The sequence below is a fragment of the Frieseomelitta varia genome, unplaced genomic scaffold, assembly GCF_011392965.1.
Source record: "Frieseomelitta varia isolate USP_RPSP 00005682 unplaced genomic scaffold, Fvar_1.2 scaffold_221, whole genome shotgun sequence".
Classification (NCBI taxonomy): domain Eukaryota; kingdom Metazoa; phylum Arthropoda; class Insecta; order Hymenoptera; family Apidae; genus Frieseomelitta; species Frieseomelitta varia.
In genome coordinates, this window is record NW_025109948.1 from 303,166 (window position 1) to 318,654 (window position 15,489).

Sequence of the window (15,489 nt, forward strand, 5' to 3'; positions counted from 1 at the left end):
CGGCGATGGAAAAAAATATTAACGTATTTGACAGGAATAAAATTGAAATATCTTTAAATCACACGAGACCGAATGGATTTCCATTGATACGAAACTCTAATACCTCCTATTTTGGACGGTACAGATACTATTATCATCTGAAACCAAACATTGATACTAGAGAGACAATTATTTTTTTTTTCTTTTTAAACGAACAATGTTTCATATCGACACATGACAAGCTCCATCAAAACGTCAACTATTGATTCCCTGGCAAATATTCGCATAAACTAAGACAAACATTTCGATAAATCATTTGACATGTGTCAAAACAATATCCGACGGTATTCACCAATGAACGATCAATATTTGATTCTCCCCTTAAAACTCATGATTTCTTTTGGCGCAATTTGTAGATTTAAAAAAAAAAAAGAAAAAGAAAAAGAAAGAAAAAGAAAAACCCATGTTATTGGAAAAGAAGGAAGAGCACGAAACAAAGTAGGCCAGAAAAAAGCAGAACAAAAATTCGCCGTGGCTTAACAGCGATTTTCTCTTTTCCTTTTTCCGCCATCGCATTCGTTGCATTATCTGTTTCGTAGTGAGGAATGAACCGTAGTAGGTAACCAAGAGAAACTAATGGAGGAAGGACACGCAATATGTAAGCGTTACTGTCAACTATTTGCATCGTGTATTTAAATGCAGGAGGTTTAAACAAAGTTTCAAATGTTAGGAGAACGAAGACGAAATACACAAATAAAGAAAACTAAAATAGTCGCCGCGATCGATTGACCGATAAGAAAAATGTAATCGCATGTCCTGATATTATTGCACTCTGAACGTCACATGATTACACCGCTGTTTAAACGACACAAAGTTTCGAGCGACTCGATCTGCCTAACGTGTCTAATTTATCCTAACATTTATTCATAACTTGTCCTAAAACAATTTACTTCTTTCGTGTTAATATCGATTAATCATGAAATAACAAAAAGCCGATTCGAAAATCGATAGAAACCTTGTGTTTCGTCGCGTGTAACCGGCAAAGAAAAAACTCCATTAATTTGCAATAAACGGTTTTTCCTCCCTTAAAACTGAATATTTTACGTGTGAATAGTAGCTCCTATACGATATTACGATTCCTCGCTTCGAAAAAAAAGCAATATTATGCGCAAGATCCGTGCACAGATCTCGTAACAATAATAACTAGATAATAAAGATCCCTGAATACATACAATATAATAATATAATATAATATATACTCTCCTACGTTCTCTGTGTGGCACGCGCGAATAACACTTCGCAATCATTTCAACAATCGATTAAACTCTTTTTTTCTGCTTTCCCTAGAACCTGGCAACCTGGCCAAAGGTTCGTTCTCGAAACATCTTTCTCTCACAGTGTCTTGTAAAAAACAGCATGACGCTAATTAGAGAACGATCCAGCCATTCTTTCGCTTTTCCTTGTTCACTGTTCACAGCTCTGTTCGCGTAATTGGTTCAATTTGTACAACAGCACTAAATTCATCTGCTGAATTATAACTATGGATGTTTAATGCAGTACACACATCGATTTTACACTTATCAATCTTTACACTTAATGGTATTAAAATGTGCAGTTATTCTATATAAAACGGCATATATCTTAGACATTCTTAAAAATATAAAGTTCGCGATCCTCTAATTTCAAATTGACTGGATTTTTTCTCTCTCTCGGAAAAAAGACATGACTAAAATAACATTCGAATTGGAGCTACGTATAATTTTGATTGAATTGGTAGTATTTGGTAACACGATGCTAACTCTATAACGTCAAACACCCACAGTTAGTACATTTGCATTTGATTTCTACGATATCACTGGTTCGGTGTCACGATCTTACGTAAATGAAAACGTTTTGTTTATTTGGTAGATTCTTCTGTCTGGCGACAGATCTTTGTAAACTATCCTAAAATGAGAGCTCCGAGCATCTCGCAACTTGTACTACGTTTCCTACGTATGCTATCCTGAAATAACATCGTTCTTTTTTTTTTTTTTTTTTCTTTGTACCTGTAAAAGGGGTACTCGAAAAGGAAAGTTTGGTTATTTCGACGAAACAATATGCCTGATATTTTAAAGTGTTTCGCGAATTTCAACGACCGCTGGGATCACTGGCCAAAGCTCCAACACTTTTCACACTTGAAAAATAAAGCCTTTTATTTCATACGAGTCCTCCTTTCAGAGAAAATTAATAAAACTGCACACTCTCCGTATCTCCGCGATTCACTATCACTCACTGTTTTTCGCTTACGCCTTTTGGGGACGCATAGGAACGTACCCTACTCATTCATAACATGTTACAATTATACTACTGCCGTCCTTAATAATCGTTATCGTTAAATTGAATTCGAGTTGATATTTCATCGATAATATGCAGCTTCTAACATTTCTACGAAGAGCTTGTTCATTGGTACTTTCCCCGTTCGATAAACACTAGACCAAAATCTTCTAACAATTCCATCAACCTGCCTGAGACTGGGCAGCACTAGGAACATGTTTTGAGTAGCACGAAGCGCTTGTCCCGGTCTTACTGCCGCCATACAGTCCGATAAGGAATTTAGAATAGAATCTCGAAAACGATATAGCGCTTGTGGTTCATCTGATCTTGCATCACTGTTTGCTAATATTAACGCTTTCAGAACGTAATATTCTTCTCTGGTCAAACCCAATCTTTGAAGCCTTTCTACGATTTGGATACACTGTTCAAAAAACAGACAATATATATAGATGCACTCGATACATGTAAATGTACATAATGACTCGAGATCTACTCACGTGTGTGTACAGCTCTGTGCAATGGCATTCGCGTGCAAGTCGTTCGTCAAGGGTAAAATCTTGGGCAAATCTTAATCTACCATTATTTGGCATGCTCCTCCACGCAAGACTAAACGTCAGTATCTCGGCCCACGTGCTTTGGAGTAGCCGCATTTGATCGTTTAGAGCTAAACTACTGAATCCAGGAATCTGCTTTGCCCAACCTTCGAGAGAGGAATTTTAAATAGATTGGTTAAGAAATTTAATAAAAGAAATTTAATAAAAGATTGGTTAACCATAATCAAATATAACTTTATATTGATAAAAAAAAACTGTCGTTATATATTACCAATTATTCCAACCAGTTCCCGATCGTATAAGTCAGATAACTGTCCAAGTACTCTTTGATCTGTGTCAAGAGTATGAGAGATATTGGATACTTGCAGCATATCTGGTTCACAGGCAGCCAAAGCTTCCAGCATTTTATTATCTATCAATAAATTAAAAGATTTACCGTTTGAACATCTTGGGTCAGGCTTAAGATGATTTAATGTTAAGATGAAAAGAATCTACCAACGAATCAAAGTATCCGACTCGAATAAAATAAAGAGTGAAAGGACCCGATAGCTTACTTATTATTTCGTTAGAAGCTCCTGTCGCTATGTTTGCTAGAAAGAATAAAATATCAAAGATTTAATCTCGTGTTTGCGAGACTATACGGAGCTATACGTTCTATAATGATACGATCGCGATCGGAACATGATATTTATATATCAGCAAGAATTATTAAAAAAATCACCTTCCAACGGAGCTGTCTTCACCGGCGTGTAGGGATCGGTGGATCTTCTATATTTTTGCCTCCCTCCTCGGACACGATCCAATCGGACTCCTTCCTTCAACATGCCCTGTCTAAGGCACTTTTGAAACCTGCACGCTTGACATGCTTTTCTCCTACGCTTGTTTATTTCGCATTCCCCATTCGCAGGACACGTGTATTCAATATTACCTGTGAAATTACTCGCTATTTTATTGTAATATACATGGTTCTCATCCAGGTAGCACCAATATCAATTTTATGAATACATCCGCTTTAGAACAGTAGCACGTGGGTACGGATAATTAAAATATCCCGATACCAACAGCAAGGGAACAAGAAAATCGTATTGCTGCAACTATGTTATATTTAAATACTATGTGTATTATATTATATTTAATTATAGTTGCGTGGTGCTACCTGGAAAATTTTTCAGGAGATATCTGCAAGCGCAGAAAGAACTCTTCTTACCTTGTATGGTTCTTTTAAAGAAAGCTTTACACGCTTCGCAAGACGCGACCCCATAATGAAAACCACTCGCAACATCGCCGCACACTAAGCAAAGTCTCCTGGGTATCATGTCTTCCTCTTTAACGCCTTCCTAAATAAAACAACACGTTGAGTCTTGATACAAAGAATTGCAGAATAACCTCGCAAAAGAATACAATTTCAGCTATAGTTCGCACACTGTTTACCTCGGGTGTTCCTAAAGGCTGAGTGGTTGACGAACAATGATGCATTTCCGGACTACCAGGGCTACCTTCACCCCCACCATAGTCGGCTGGCACCTCTATTTTACTGCAAATTACCTGCAAAGTACAGAAAAAAAAAATTATGTAATACTTATTACTTTGCACTGGCTATTTCAAGTTATGTGAAATTTTTAATCGGTCACAATGTTCTCTCTGCGGAGAAAATTGCGCAAATTGTTCAAAAATACATACCTCTTGATGCTGTAGCGTAGTGGTCGGTGAACAAACTTGATAATTCTGCGTCGGGGTGGTAGGATTCTCAATTTCTTGTTTAATGTTCGCCATGGTCCTATTATTTCCAATCATATTTTCGGTGCCGCCACCGGGCATCATACAAACCTGAAACAATCAACGCAGAAGAACATCTTACAATTCCGCGTACGTCTCCTACTCTCTTACCTGTCCCCCGACATATAATACAGCCTTGACGACGTTTACTTTTAAACGAACCGTGGCAAATGCCGAAAAGCAAAAGAAGAGACAGTCTGCTTTCCAGTCAGCTGCACTTTTTTCTCCTGCCGCTATTTTTAAGCACGACCAACGCCTCAAGCATTTTTAGAATTGACTTCAGAAAATTCACGATACCGTAGGCACCGTAGCATTCCCGGAATATATCAGCAGCGTGTAGATTCTTAATTCAATCTTCTACTTTCTCGCTCATCTAATTCTAATTTGTCTTTCTCTTTAACGACTCGATAACGATCCGAGGGTTAGAAATCGTTGTTGTACGATGCAACACGGTAATATATATGAGAAAAAAAGAAAGAGTGAAATGAATCATAAGTTAATGAAAAGGAAGGTATCCTTAAAGGAACAGTGGATAGGTAGAGCGATAGTGAACAAAGTAACGGTGAAAGGATTGCGTAAGCCTGCTCCTCTGCCACCCTCCTGCCCTCGGTGTCGTATATTAAATGCACGCAGAAAGGGGGCCGAGGGGCAAAGGGAAGAGGCGCGGAGTATCTGGTTAGCCTTGAACTTGACTTTTCTGCGAGATGCAGTTACGATCGTTTGCGAGAGCTTGGGACGCGTGTCTGGAGATTTATGCGCTCCCCAGCTGCAATCTATCTCTCGCAGGCAGACACCTTATCACCGCAACGCGACCATTTTCGACACCGATTCATATCGTTCGCTCGATTTCAATTCTACGTGAATCGCCGAGCAGCCATTCACAAACAGAATAATGGAAAACGCCCGGCTATCATACCGAACGCCGGGGCTATCGATTTTATTCGAGTTCTCGCAACACACGCGTCCATAAAAAAAAAAAAACGGAACTTTTCTTCCGATCGAGAGCTCCATTTTGGCGAGCTCCACTTATCTCTCTCTCTCTCTCTCTCTCTCTCTCTCTCTCTCTCTCTCAACGACAGAAATCGATAAAGATTGGGAATTGTCAATCTCGCGTGGCAGCCGAAGGACAGACGAAAAAAAAAAAAAAGAAAAGAAAAGAAGGAACAACGACAGCGAGGAATTAAAAAAAAAGGAAGGAAAACACGAGGCATCGGAGCATCTGGTTAGCCTCGAACTTGGCTAGTCGTGCGAAGTACTTCACGTGCGCGTCTCCCACGTTTAGTTTAATGAAATAAAAACCGACACGGTGCGCGGAACACTCGGCCACGATACATAATGATGGCCGTGACGATAGTGACACAACTCCCTCGAGTTCCGTGCGAATTCCGTCAGAAATGAAAAGCGCGACGACAGAGAGGGAGAAGAAAAGGAAAAGGGAAGAAGAAAAACAGGTACGACCGAGGAGAAGAAAGTTTAAAGAGACGAAGGGAGAGGAGAGAGATCGGGATTGCGTAAGCGCGCATCCATGAAGCAAGCCACGGAGCCTGCGAGTCATCGGCGATACATTTGATTTTTTTCACATTCTCCAGATCCCCGTCACAATCCTCCGTTCGATTAAGCAGTTACCAAAACTGCAGACGGAAGGAAAGAGCGTGAAATGAAAAAGAGAAAAAGAAGAAAAAAGGAAGAGGAGGAGAGAAACGAATGTATCGCGATATCTGGTTAGCCTTGAACTTGACTTTTCTGTGAGAGAAGCGGCCACGTTCGCGAAGGCCGCAGAACCGCGCCAACACACAATTTTAGCCGCCGAACTCCGACGGAAACAGCCGACTCTGCCGACCTTGAGTCCCTCTGTCTGACTTTCCTCTCTTTCTTTCTCCCTCTGCCTCTCTGTTCAAGCCACGCTCTAGCTTCTCTCTCTCTCTCTCTCTCTCTCTCTCTCTCTTATTCTCTCTTTCTCGCAACAAATCCCCTATTCTCTTTATCTATCTTGCTCCGTTTCAGCTTCCTCGTGTTCAGATGCTCCTCGTGCACATCTATCCGCGCTCTCATTCTCCCGTTTCCCTCTGTGCGTTCGTACAGCTTCTGACGGGTTTACACGTGGAATTCCAACAATTGGCCCGGATCAAATCAGGCCGGAGAGCTACGCGATGTCTTCCTGCTCGATGAAATCGATGATGATTTTCTCATTGAACACTCGGAGACCTGCATACCTTGAGATTTGCGCGAAATCGTTGACTATATTGCTTCATTCCGCGTAAACGATCTCCGCGTGTATAACACGTCGTGGCGAACAAGGTCGTTAATTATTCCGTTTTGAAGGAGGTATTCGTGTCTTCTCGCATACGTACACGCACTCGGCGTGTAAAAAAAGAAAACAAGAGGAAAAGAAAACGGAGCTTTTAATCGGGCATCCATTTTTAGAGGAAGCCATGACCTGAATATCGATTGTACCTGGCTAGCCGTAATTTTATTTCTATCGCAATAACGCTGCTTAATTACGATCAAAAACACATCCCCCGTAATGATTGTCATTCATCGTTCAACAATGTTCAACAACGACTGTCTTTCGCAAGTTTGTATACATGTGTATATATATATATGCAAGTGTAAAGTATTTTCGATTCGACGACCAAGTCGCTATATCGGCGACCATCGAAATTTTCGAGGTACGCACGAGATGAGTCCAAACTTTTTTTTAAACGAGCCCGATTATGTAAGCGGAAAAAAAAAAAAAGAAAAAAGAAGTCTAGAGGTGGCAGAAGCGGTGGCAAATAAAAAGCGGTTGTAGCTGCGATCGCTTTATTTTAAGTCGTGCTCCTCAATCACGAGTCCTTGTTGCAAATTAGATCTCGTCCCGTTTGTGCCAACATTGAAAAAATGGCATCCGCCAGCAATGTTTTACAGAAATCGAGAGAACACTCGAGTCGGTTCACACACCGAGATCTTTTGCAGAGAGCGTTACACGTACGTGCAAACCAATTGGAAATTTCGTGGAAACACGCCGCCGCCTAAACTCGAACGAAGCTCCAAACGAAATGATGATTATGTATTCGAATTTGTAACGTATTTAACGCTTGTGTTACATTATAACTTGATCCTGATACTCTCTTTCTCTCTCTTTCTCTCTTATAACGATTGAAAATCATCACGTACATCACCTTTGCGTGCGATTACCTAAACCGCGAATCGAGCGATAAGAACAAGGCGCAAGGGAATCGTACGGTTGATAAACGAGTCAACGACAAACATTTCGGGTCGAATCGGTTGAATCACGTCGCTATTTTTCGCGAAACGATATTCTGCCGTTGGACGGAAATGGTTTTTTTCCAGATTACGCAAGCCTCTTCATTCGATAACTCGAGACACCACGGCACGTGATCGAAGACGATCGAAAGGAACCGGACACCATCCGATTCTCTCGTGTTACGGCGAATGTTTATTACCTATGGATAAATTCCCGATAAAGGAAAAGCGCCGCGCGGCGTATGTCTTACTTACTTACACGGCACGCTTGTACGCCCGCAATTTCGCAACAAGTCGATCGCTGTGACCCTGAATTATTACAATACTACTCGCGAAGTGGCTGTGGTTATGTTACGGGTTATATACAGGTGGATACAGAATTAGAAGTCGAGAGAGAACAAATCGATATCCCGAGGATGAAGACCCTGGGTCGCGGTCAAGGCCAGCGCTTCGGTAACGACCATGTTCCGATTTCAAGGCAAGTTTACCCAATAAAAAATAACGCAACGACGAGTCAGCATATAATAACATCAGGATTATCGCCGAGCTAATTTTGGAATGACGCTCTTTCACTTTTCGAGTCTCTGATCTCTAGCCTCGGCTAACGATTCGGTGAATTGACTGTCGTCTTTCAACGCGAATTTTCACCGTGCAATAAAGACGAATAAACGTCCCTCTTTTTATTTTAGACAAATACGTATATATATACACATATACACATATATATTTCAATAAAACTTGGACTTTGAATTACCCAAAATTTCAAACGGACTGAGAAGATTCGCAAACTACCAGTGAACGTATTTTACGATTGGCCAACCAATTCAATAAACGTGGAAAGAAAAACTAACGGTGACCGAGACGTTGTCTGTAGGAAAGTGTGCTTGTCCAAAAAGTAAAAATCATGCGTAGGTGTAAGAATTTGTTTCGCGCATTGGCCAAGGTTATGGCTGACCCAACTTCGAGATGACGTCATCTCGTAGTTTGAAAACTTCAATGCTCCCCACTCGGACCAAGTTCCGAAAGCTGGTGATTACGCAGCCTGTTTCTTACCAAACCAGACAACGCATCATCGCCACGACCGGTGCGGCCAATCGTCAATCACGGTAGCCTATCGACAGGGGCCCCACCATATCCGGCATTCAACAACTAGTCGATTCGAATAATTACAATTGTTCTGCCAAATCACTCGTTTGCACTATCACTTTCTGTCAATGCCTGTCTTTCAAGCATTTTTCATCTACCCTGTTAAATCGGCTCTCTACTCTATTAAATCGATTCATCATCGTCTATATGTATCATCGATTTTAATCGTCGATTTAGCAATTTGTATCCTCATCAACGTAAGTAAATTCGTTCAATGTAAATCGTTGAGACTCGCGATTAGAAAGATTTGTATTCCATCGAGAAAAAAAAGGCAACACGATGCAATTTTGTGATATACAGTGATATACAAATTAAATGTCTATAAACGCGCAAACACACGGAGATACGGCACGTAATAATTTCGCGGTGTGTGCGATAAATCGAGATTCGAGGAGAGAGAATCAAAGCGAAGATCCTCAGAGTGAACATACCACTAAGAGGATGATACTTTAACGTAGAAACAAATGGTCTTTTGTAAACGCAACTGAACGAAGCTAGTCAATCTTTTTCTTTTTGGTAACGCGCTCCGTAGAAATTCCTAGCTTCGTGTAACAGCATTTACCTTATGGTTATGAGCAAAAACACAAACCAGAGATTTCAACGCTACGATTTAATAAAAACTGCTGAACAAAAAAGAAACCGTATTTGTTTTAGAAATAAGCGTAGGGTAGGAAATCCATAAAGATACAAGGCTAGACTTGAAACAATTTAAAAATTTCTCTAACATGAAATAAGGACCGGGATGTGTTCGAAAATATCTACTGACGCATCCTCGCGACGAATTTTTTTCTTTTTTTTTTTTCTAACTTTCCAACAGCATCCCTTCTGCTAAACTTTCTATGTTGAAATCCACAACTTTAAATTGATTTCCGTTGCGGTGTCAGCCTAACCCGATTCATCGATTTACCATATGCGTCACGTGCAATCAAACCCGAAATTTCGCGAGTGATTATCTCTCGCAAACATTGCAAGAGATAAAATTGGCCAATATTTATTCCCTGGCAAAGAGAGGGTTTTATCAAAAATCGGTATCAATGAGATTCAAGACCATATTGGCACACGATCTACGCATTCGATCGAAATGCTAAGTATAATGAAATTGAAAAAGTGAAACCAGCGATTCCACATACATATTTGGCTAATGCACGTGGAATTGCGTAAGCCTTGTATCGCGTGGGTACAGATACATACGAGATCGTTTTATAATTCGTTTAATCAATTAAATACCATATAAGCCATGAAATACGCTGTTACAAAATTGTCACAGTTTCTAGCAGAGAGAGAGAAAAAAAAAAATAATTCCACCGACATGACATGTTTCGGAGATGGATTTGTTTGCGCATAATAATTCGAGAAACATGTATATGTGTACGTGGATATATTTAGTGTGATATATGTATATAATTATCTTTGTTATCAATAAAGTGTAAGAGTGATCTTTGAACGAACACATCGATCTTTGAAATGAAAAAAATTCAAAAGATTTATAGACAATTCGCAATCCCTAACAGGTACGTATAAACTTATTTTTGTTATATTCGTTATCGTTGAACATCGTCTTATACATATCGGGTCGCGAAAAAAGTCAATTATCGCGAAACAATTGAAACGATTTTAAATAAGAAGGCGAGATAATTGTTACGTGTCCCTTTTAATATTTCAAGGTTAATAGAATTATCTATATCTTTTCTCTTTGAAAAATTAACGAGTCATTATTCCTCATGCACGATCGATTACTACGCCCGCGAAGACACGAATTTCCAAATTTCAAACAAAACTGTAAAAAACAGAGAATTAAGTCCAAAATTCTCGAAAACTTTGATCAAAAACCACGGATGTGAAAAAGTATTTGGTAAAAGCTTCTCGGCTAAGGTCGACCAATTTAGGCGTTTCATTGCCATCAAAATAAACAACTTTTTCATGACAACACTCACCGACACACGTGTATGCGAATCGTGTATAAAATATTTCCAGTCAACACTTACACGGTACCTTGAACTTGTGTTACAGGTTTGTTCAAATATTTTACGCGTATCACGCGTGTCAAGCTGTTTAATTCGAAGCGATCGCCGCTCCAGTTATTAATTAACGGAAACGGGGGATTGCAAAAGATCGAAGTAATCGCGAGTGAAACGGTAACGTTAAAAACCGGCAGGCGTGGAAAAACGATCTGCGAGTTACAGGATAGATTACCTAACAGACACGTCGTAACGTAATAACCGAGTTGTCGCTAAAGCTGACTGATGGTATGCGACAAAGATAATATACATGCACGTATTCTTATTGCATCGGGAAAACAAGCGAGTTTCGAACACGCCGCGAATGCAATCAGACCGATCTGCGTGAAAAACAAGAAAGAATCATGAAATTTGCGGATAATATCGAGAGAGAAACGAACATGCTCGAGATATATCGAGAGGAACTCGATACGAGCACACGGCCTGTATGTAATGTTCAGTTCCTCGAATTAAATAAAAGGAAACTGAAGTTTTGAACGTTCTTATTTCGAAACGATCGTGACTCTGCTTCGTAATCGATCGAACGGATTAACGGAAAACAGCGGGGAACGCGCGCGCAGCAACGTAAACAAAGCCACGAGATCGAAGGAAAGGAAGAAAAAGGTTATGTATCGACAGCACCTACCACATCGTACATCCATGCATCCATGGCCGACGACTCTATCCAAATGGCACCGGTGATATTGCGCTTTTGTTTCACGCTTTCTCTTTTACGTTTACGTAAAGCGAGAACGATCTTGATGCCTAATGTCCGGAGCACTCATGAGCAAAACACGAGCGAGCACACGCGCGACGTATGTACATACCAGCCCCCTACCACGACGTTGACGGCACGGCGAGCCGTACACGACTGACGGCAATTCGGAGGATACGGTAATAGCCAGCCGATCCTAACACCGGGCGCCACGAAATCCACCAAACGTATACTTCTGCTAATTACCTGATCGTTGAATAATTGAACAGAATTTTTGTACAACATACTTGTTCGATTAATTAATCTCGTATTAGCAGTTTCTTACAAGCAGATAAAACAGAGCATTTCGTATAGAATTCATTTATTACATTTTATCGATAGAACGATAAACGTCCTCGAGATCACTATGGAATAACTATAAGAATGATTTCTATTATCCAGTTAGCTACGTATGAAAGATAAAAGTATCTACTATTCATACGGCACAAATGAAATTTTTTTTCATTGAAGTATCCCTACGTTCTACATCAAACCGTTTGCATTTAGAAGCTTCACGAAGTTAGATCGGGCTGTATTTATCGGTGATAAAATCAGCGACCACAAGCTCCAATCTAAAAGACAACTGTCACCATACTGTACAAATACAAAAGCGAGACATTACCGTGAATATTATCACGATCGTGGATCAATCGGTCATTAACCCTTGGTCTTAAAGCTACGTTCAATCGGATCTTTCGACAGTTGAATTTCCCCTTTAAAGATGTTTCAGATGCAACGAGGGGGAAGAGCGAATTCAATTTTCAAGACGGAACAATTCCTTTGATTGCAAAAGATCTCTACGACGAGAATAAAGAAACATCTCGGGAATATGTGAAAGGAAGAAACGGTGTTGAACTTTCAGGACGACTAGGTAGATCGATCGAGCCTCGAAACGCTCCCTTTTACCCCCATAGCCGAAATAGTTCTAAGTTGATACGTTACTGACGTTATGCGTGCTACGTGTATACCACGATGGAAGGGTGAGAATAGGTGGGAGGCGGGGGCGGTGGCTGTGGGTATGACGGCGGCGGCAGCGGTAGTGGTTGTGACGGTGGTAGCGATGGTGTCGCGCGGCAGCAGTGGTGGTACTGGAGGCGGCGGCTGCTCACCATCGCGTCGGCGAGGGGGGAAAGGAAAGTAGCCGGTGGCCTTGAACTTGACTGCCGCCGTTTTTGCGCACAGCCGTCGCCCGCCCAAGACAGCCCACCAGCGTAGACTCTCGGAGAATTTTCATCTGCCGATGCCGTTACCCACCTCCCCGAAAACCTACCTATCTATCGGGTCTCCTTTTTAACCGAACGTTTTACGTATCACATATATATGTGATTTTATCCAACGTTCGTCTAAATTCTCCCTTTTTTTGTTATGTCATCGGGTGTATTTTGCTGTTTTTTTATTGGCAAAAAAAAGAAAGAAAAAAAGAACTCAGATGACCAAAGAAATGATCGAAAAACCGTAGCAAGCGTGGGAAGAATTGGTATGTAAACAAGGAAATGTAGGTTGAACGTTGATATTGAAAAGTTACGCCTTGGTAATTTTTATTACGCAAGGGTAATGAACTTGCGTTTCTTTTCTCTGTATTTAATGATGGGAAGTGAAAATTGTAGTATTCTAGTCGAAGTATTTCTAGATTCTAGATTCTAGTCAAAGTATTTCAACAATGTCTTTTTTTTAAGAGGAGATTTTACAAATTATATTTTTTAGTCTTTTTGACACGTAGTGAAGAAAATTAAGTAAGTCGCGTAAATCAAAGAAAACATATCGGTCGTGTTTGTGTAGAATTCATATATAAAACAATTATTTTACGACTGTTTATTAATAACTATGTTTTAACAAATTATTAATATAATATAAACGATGTTGCATGTATTTTCAAGATTTCCCACACACTTCGCGCGAGAAGTAATAGCCATCGAGAGATTTGTATCAAACATACAAGTAATAGTCATCTCGCGTTTTTAATTTACCAATACGAAAACGTCAAGAGAATAAAAGGCACTCTTTTCGTAGAAAGAAAGATTGTGCACAAAAAATACGTGTCCTCAAGAATAAATTGACAAGTAAAAATACAAGAGAAAACCTATGCCGATGAAAGCGATCAGTAAAAGTATAAGTAGGGTTGAGGTAGGTAGACTTCAAACTAACCAGATCGATATGGCACTCTCGCTTTCTCATGTTCTCAATACTGTGTCGTATCTGTGGTACTACGTAAATTCCGACATCTTTTTATAAATACAAATAAAATTTATATAAAAAAATATTATTATATATATTTCGAACATCTTTTGGATCGTCTCAATTAATTTGATTACGTTCGATTTAAACGCCAAACTATTTAAGAATCGAAAACTGTAGTAATATCAATCTAAAAAGCTTTATTTAATAAATATCTATTTATTAAATCAATTCTTACATGAAGAATAATGAAAATTAATTTCGCATGCACAAATACATATGCAAATTACATTTTGAATAAAAGACGTATTAAAAATATATATAAAAATGATCTTTTATTTTTTCTTCTACATAATTTAACAACAATAACCACAATAAAATTTGTTTCAATATTTATAAATAAATTATTCAACAGCAATGATACACTGAACTTTATGTAATGTTACCTTCAAAAATAAAAAAGATAAAAGTCGGTAATAAAGAAATTTCTAATTTCATCCGTCGGTATATATAATTAATTTTTCCATCTTTGAATATTGTAATTTTGATTATAATTATTTAACCAACGTTTACTTAATAACTCAAATATATATTTGTAGTAACGTTACAATAAAATAATCAAGAGTATTAATTATATATTTAAAAATTTTCGTATTCATTATTTACAAATCGAAAATATTTCTTGGCAAATATATTTTTAAAAATCTTCAAATTTTTTACGAGAAATAATTTAAAAATTTTATTATTAACATTTTTTAAATGCATATGCATATTTTGTAAATAATAAATTTATTTGTTCTTCATAAAATGTAGTAAAATCATATACTATTTTATTTAAAATATAATTAATTTTTTAATTAATTTTAAATATATACACCTATAGAAATATTTATGTAATAAAATTTCAACTTTATATCTAACAGGAAATAATACCGCATTAGTAAATATTAAACTACTGATTTAAAGAAGACGAAAACTACAGTACAAGAGGAGTATCACACTTTTATTATCATCACATGCCTAATTTCATAACTATCGTTTTTTTGGACGAAAAAACCAAGGCCATAACAGTAATTGTTAAACCCACACAGTTAACTAGAAGATCAGAAAACAAATTCGAAGACGGACTTACAGAATCACAAATCGTGTCACGCATGTAATCAACCAACCAAAACGAATTTAATATAAAAACATGAGGTATGAAATAATTGCAAAAAATACAATACACACAGCAAAATGTAAACGAATTTGTAACAAAGATGGCGGAACAAAATTTGGCAGATCGTTGATGCCCAGTTATCTTTACTGTTTTTATAAAAATACATAGCAAAAAAACAAATGTAACAAGTAATCAAACAACTTACCTCGATACTCATATACACGTTTCTATTTCCATCAGAGATTAAAAATTTTCAATCACAAGAAAAATATTGGAGCAATGGCCGATTCCACAACTCACTAGAAGCAGAAAACTCGATGGCTCCGATTGTTGTTCGCGTGGCGCCATCGTACGTTTACGATACAGACAAGAATTTCAAATATGACGAGT

General features: G+C 38.6%; 1 protein-coding gene across 6 annotated transcripts; it reads right to left on the bottom strand.

Annotated features, from left to right (window-relative positions):
* Positions 1-182: 182 nt before the first annotated feature.
* LOC122527481 (steroid hormone receptor ERR1) lies at positions 183-15,450 on the bottom strand. 6 transcript variants are annotated; one of them, XM_043651714.1, is made up of 9 exons: positions 15,305-15,450; positions 4,527-4,673; positions 4,278-4,391; positions 4,054-4,183; positions 3,568-3,789; positions 3,401-3,436; positions 3,118-3,258; positions 2,790-2,992; positions 183-2,713 (listed from the first exon to the last, which is right to left on the bottom strand). In XM_043651714.1, exons 1-9 carry the CDS (start codon positions 15,314-15,316, stop codon positions 2,375-2,377), a joined length of 1,344 nt encoding a protein of 447 aa, XP_043507649.1. In that variant the 5' UTR covers positions 15,317-15,450; the 3' UTR covers positions 183-2,374. The 6 variants fall into 6 exon arrangements, with proteins under 6 accessions (XP_043507649.1, XP_043507648.1, XP_043507650.1 ...); XM_043651713.1 differs by lacking the exon at positions 15,305-15,450 and adding an exon at positions 11,658-11,894; XM_043651715.1 differs by lacking the exon at positions 15,305-15,450 and adding an exon at positions 11,658-11,892 and having other exon boundaries at positions 3,568-3,774.
* Between the last annotated feature and the right edge of the window lie 39 nt (positions 15,451-15,489).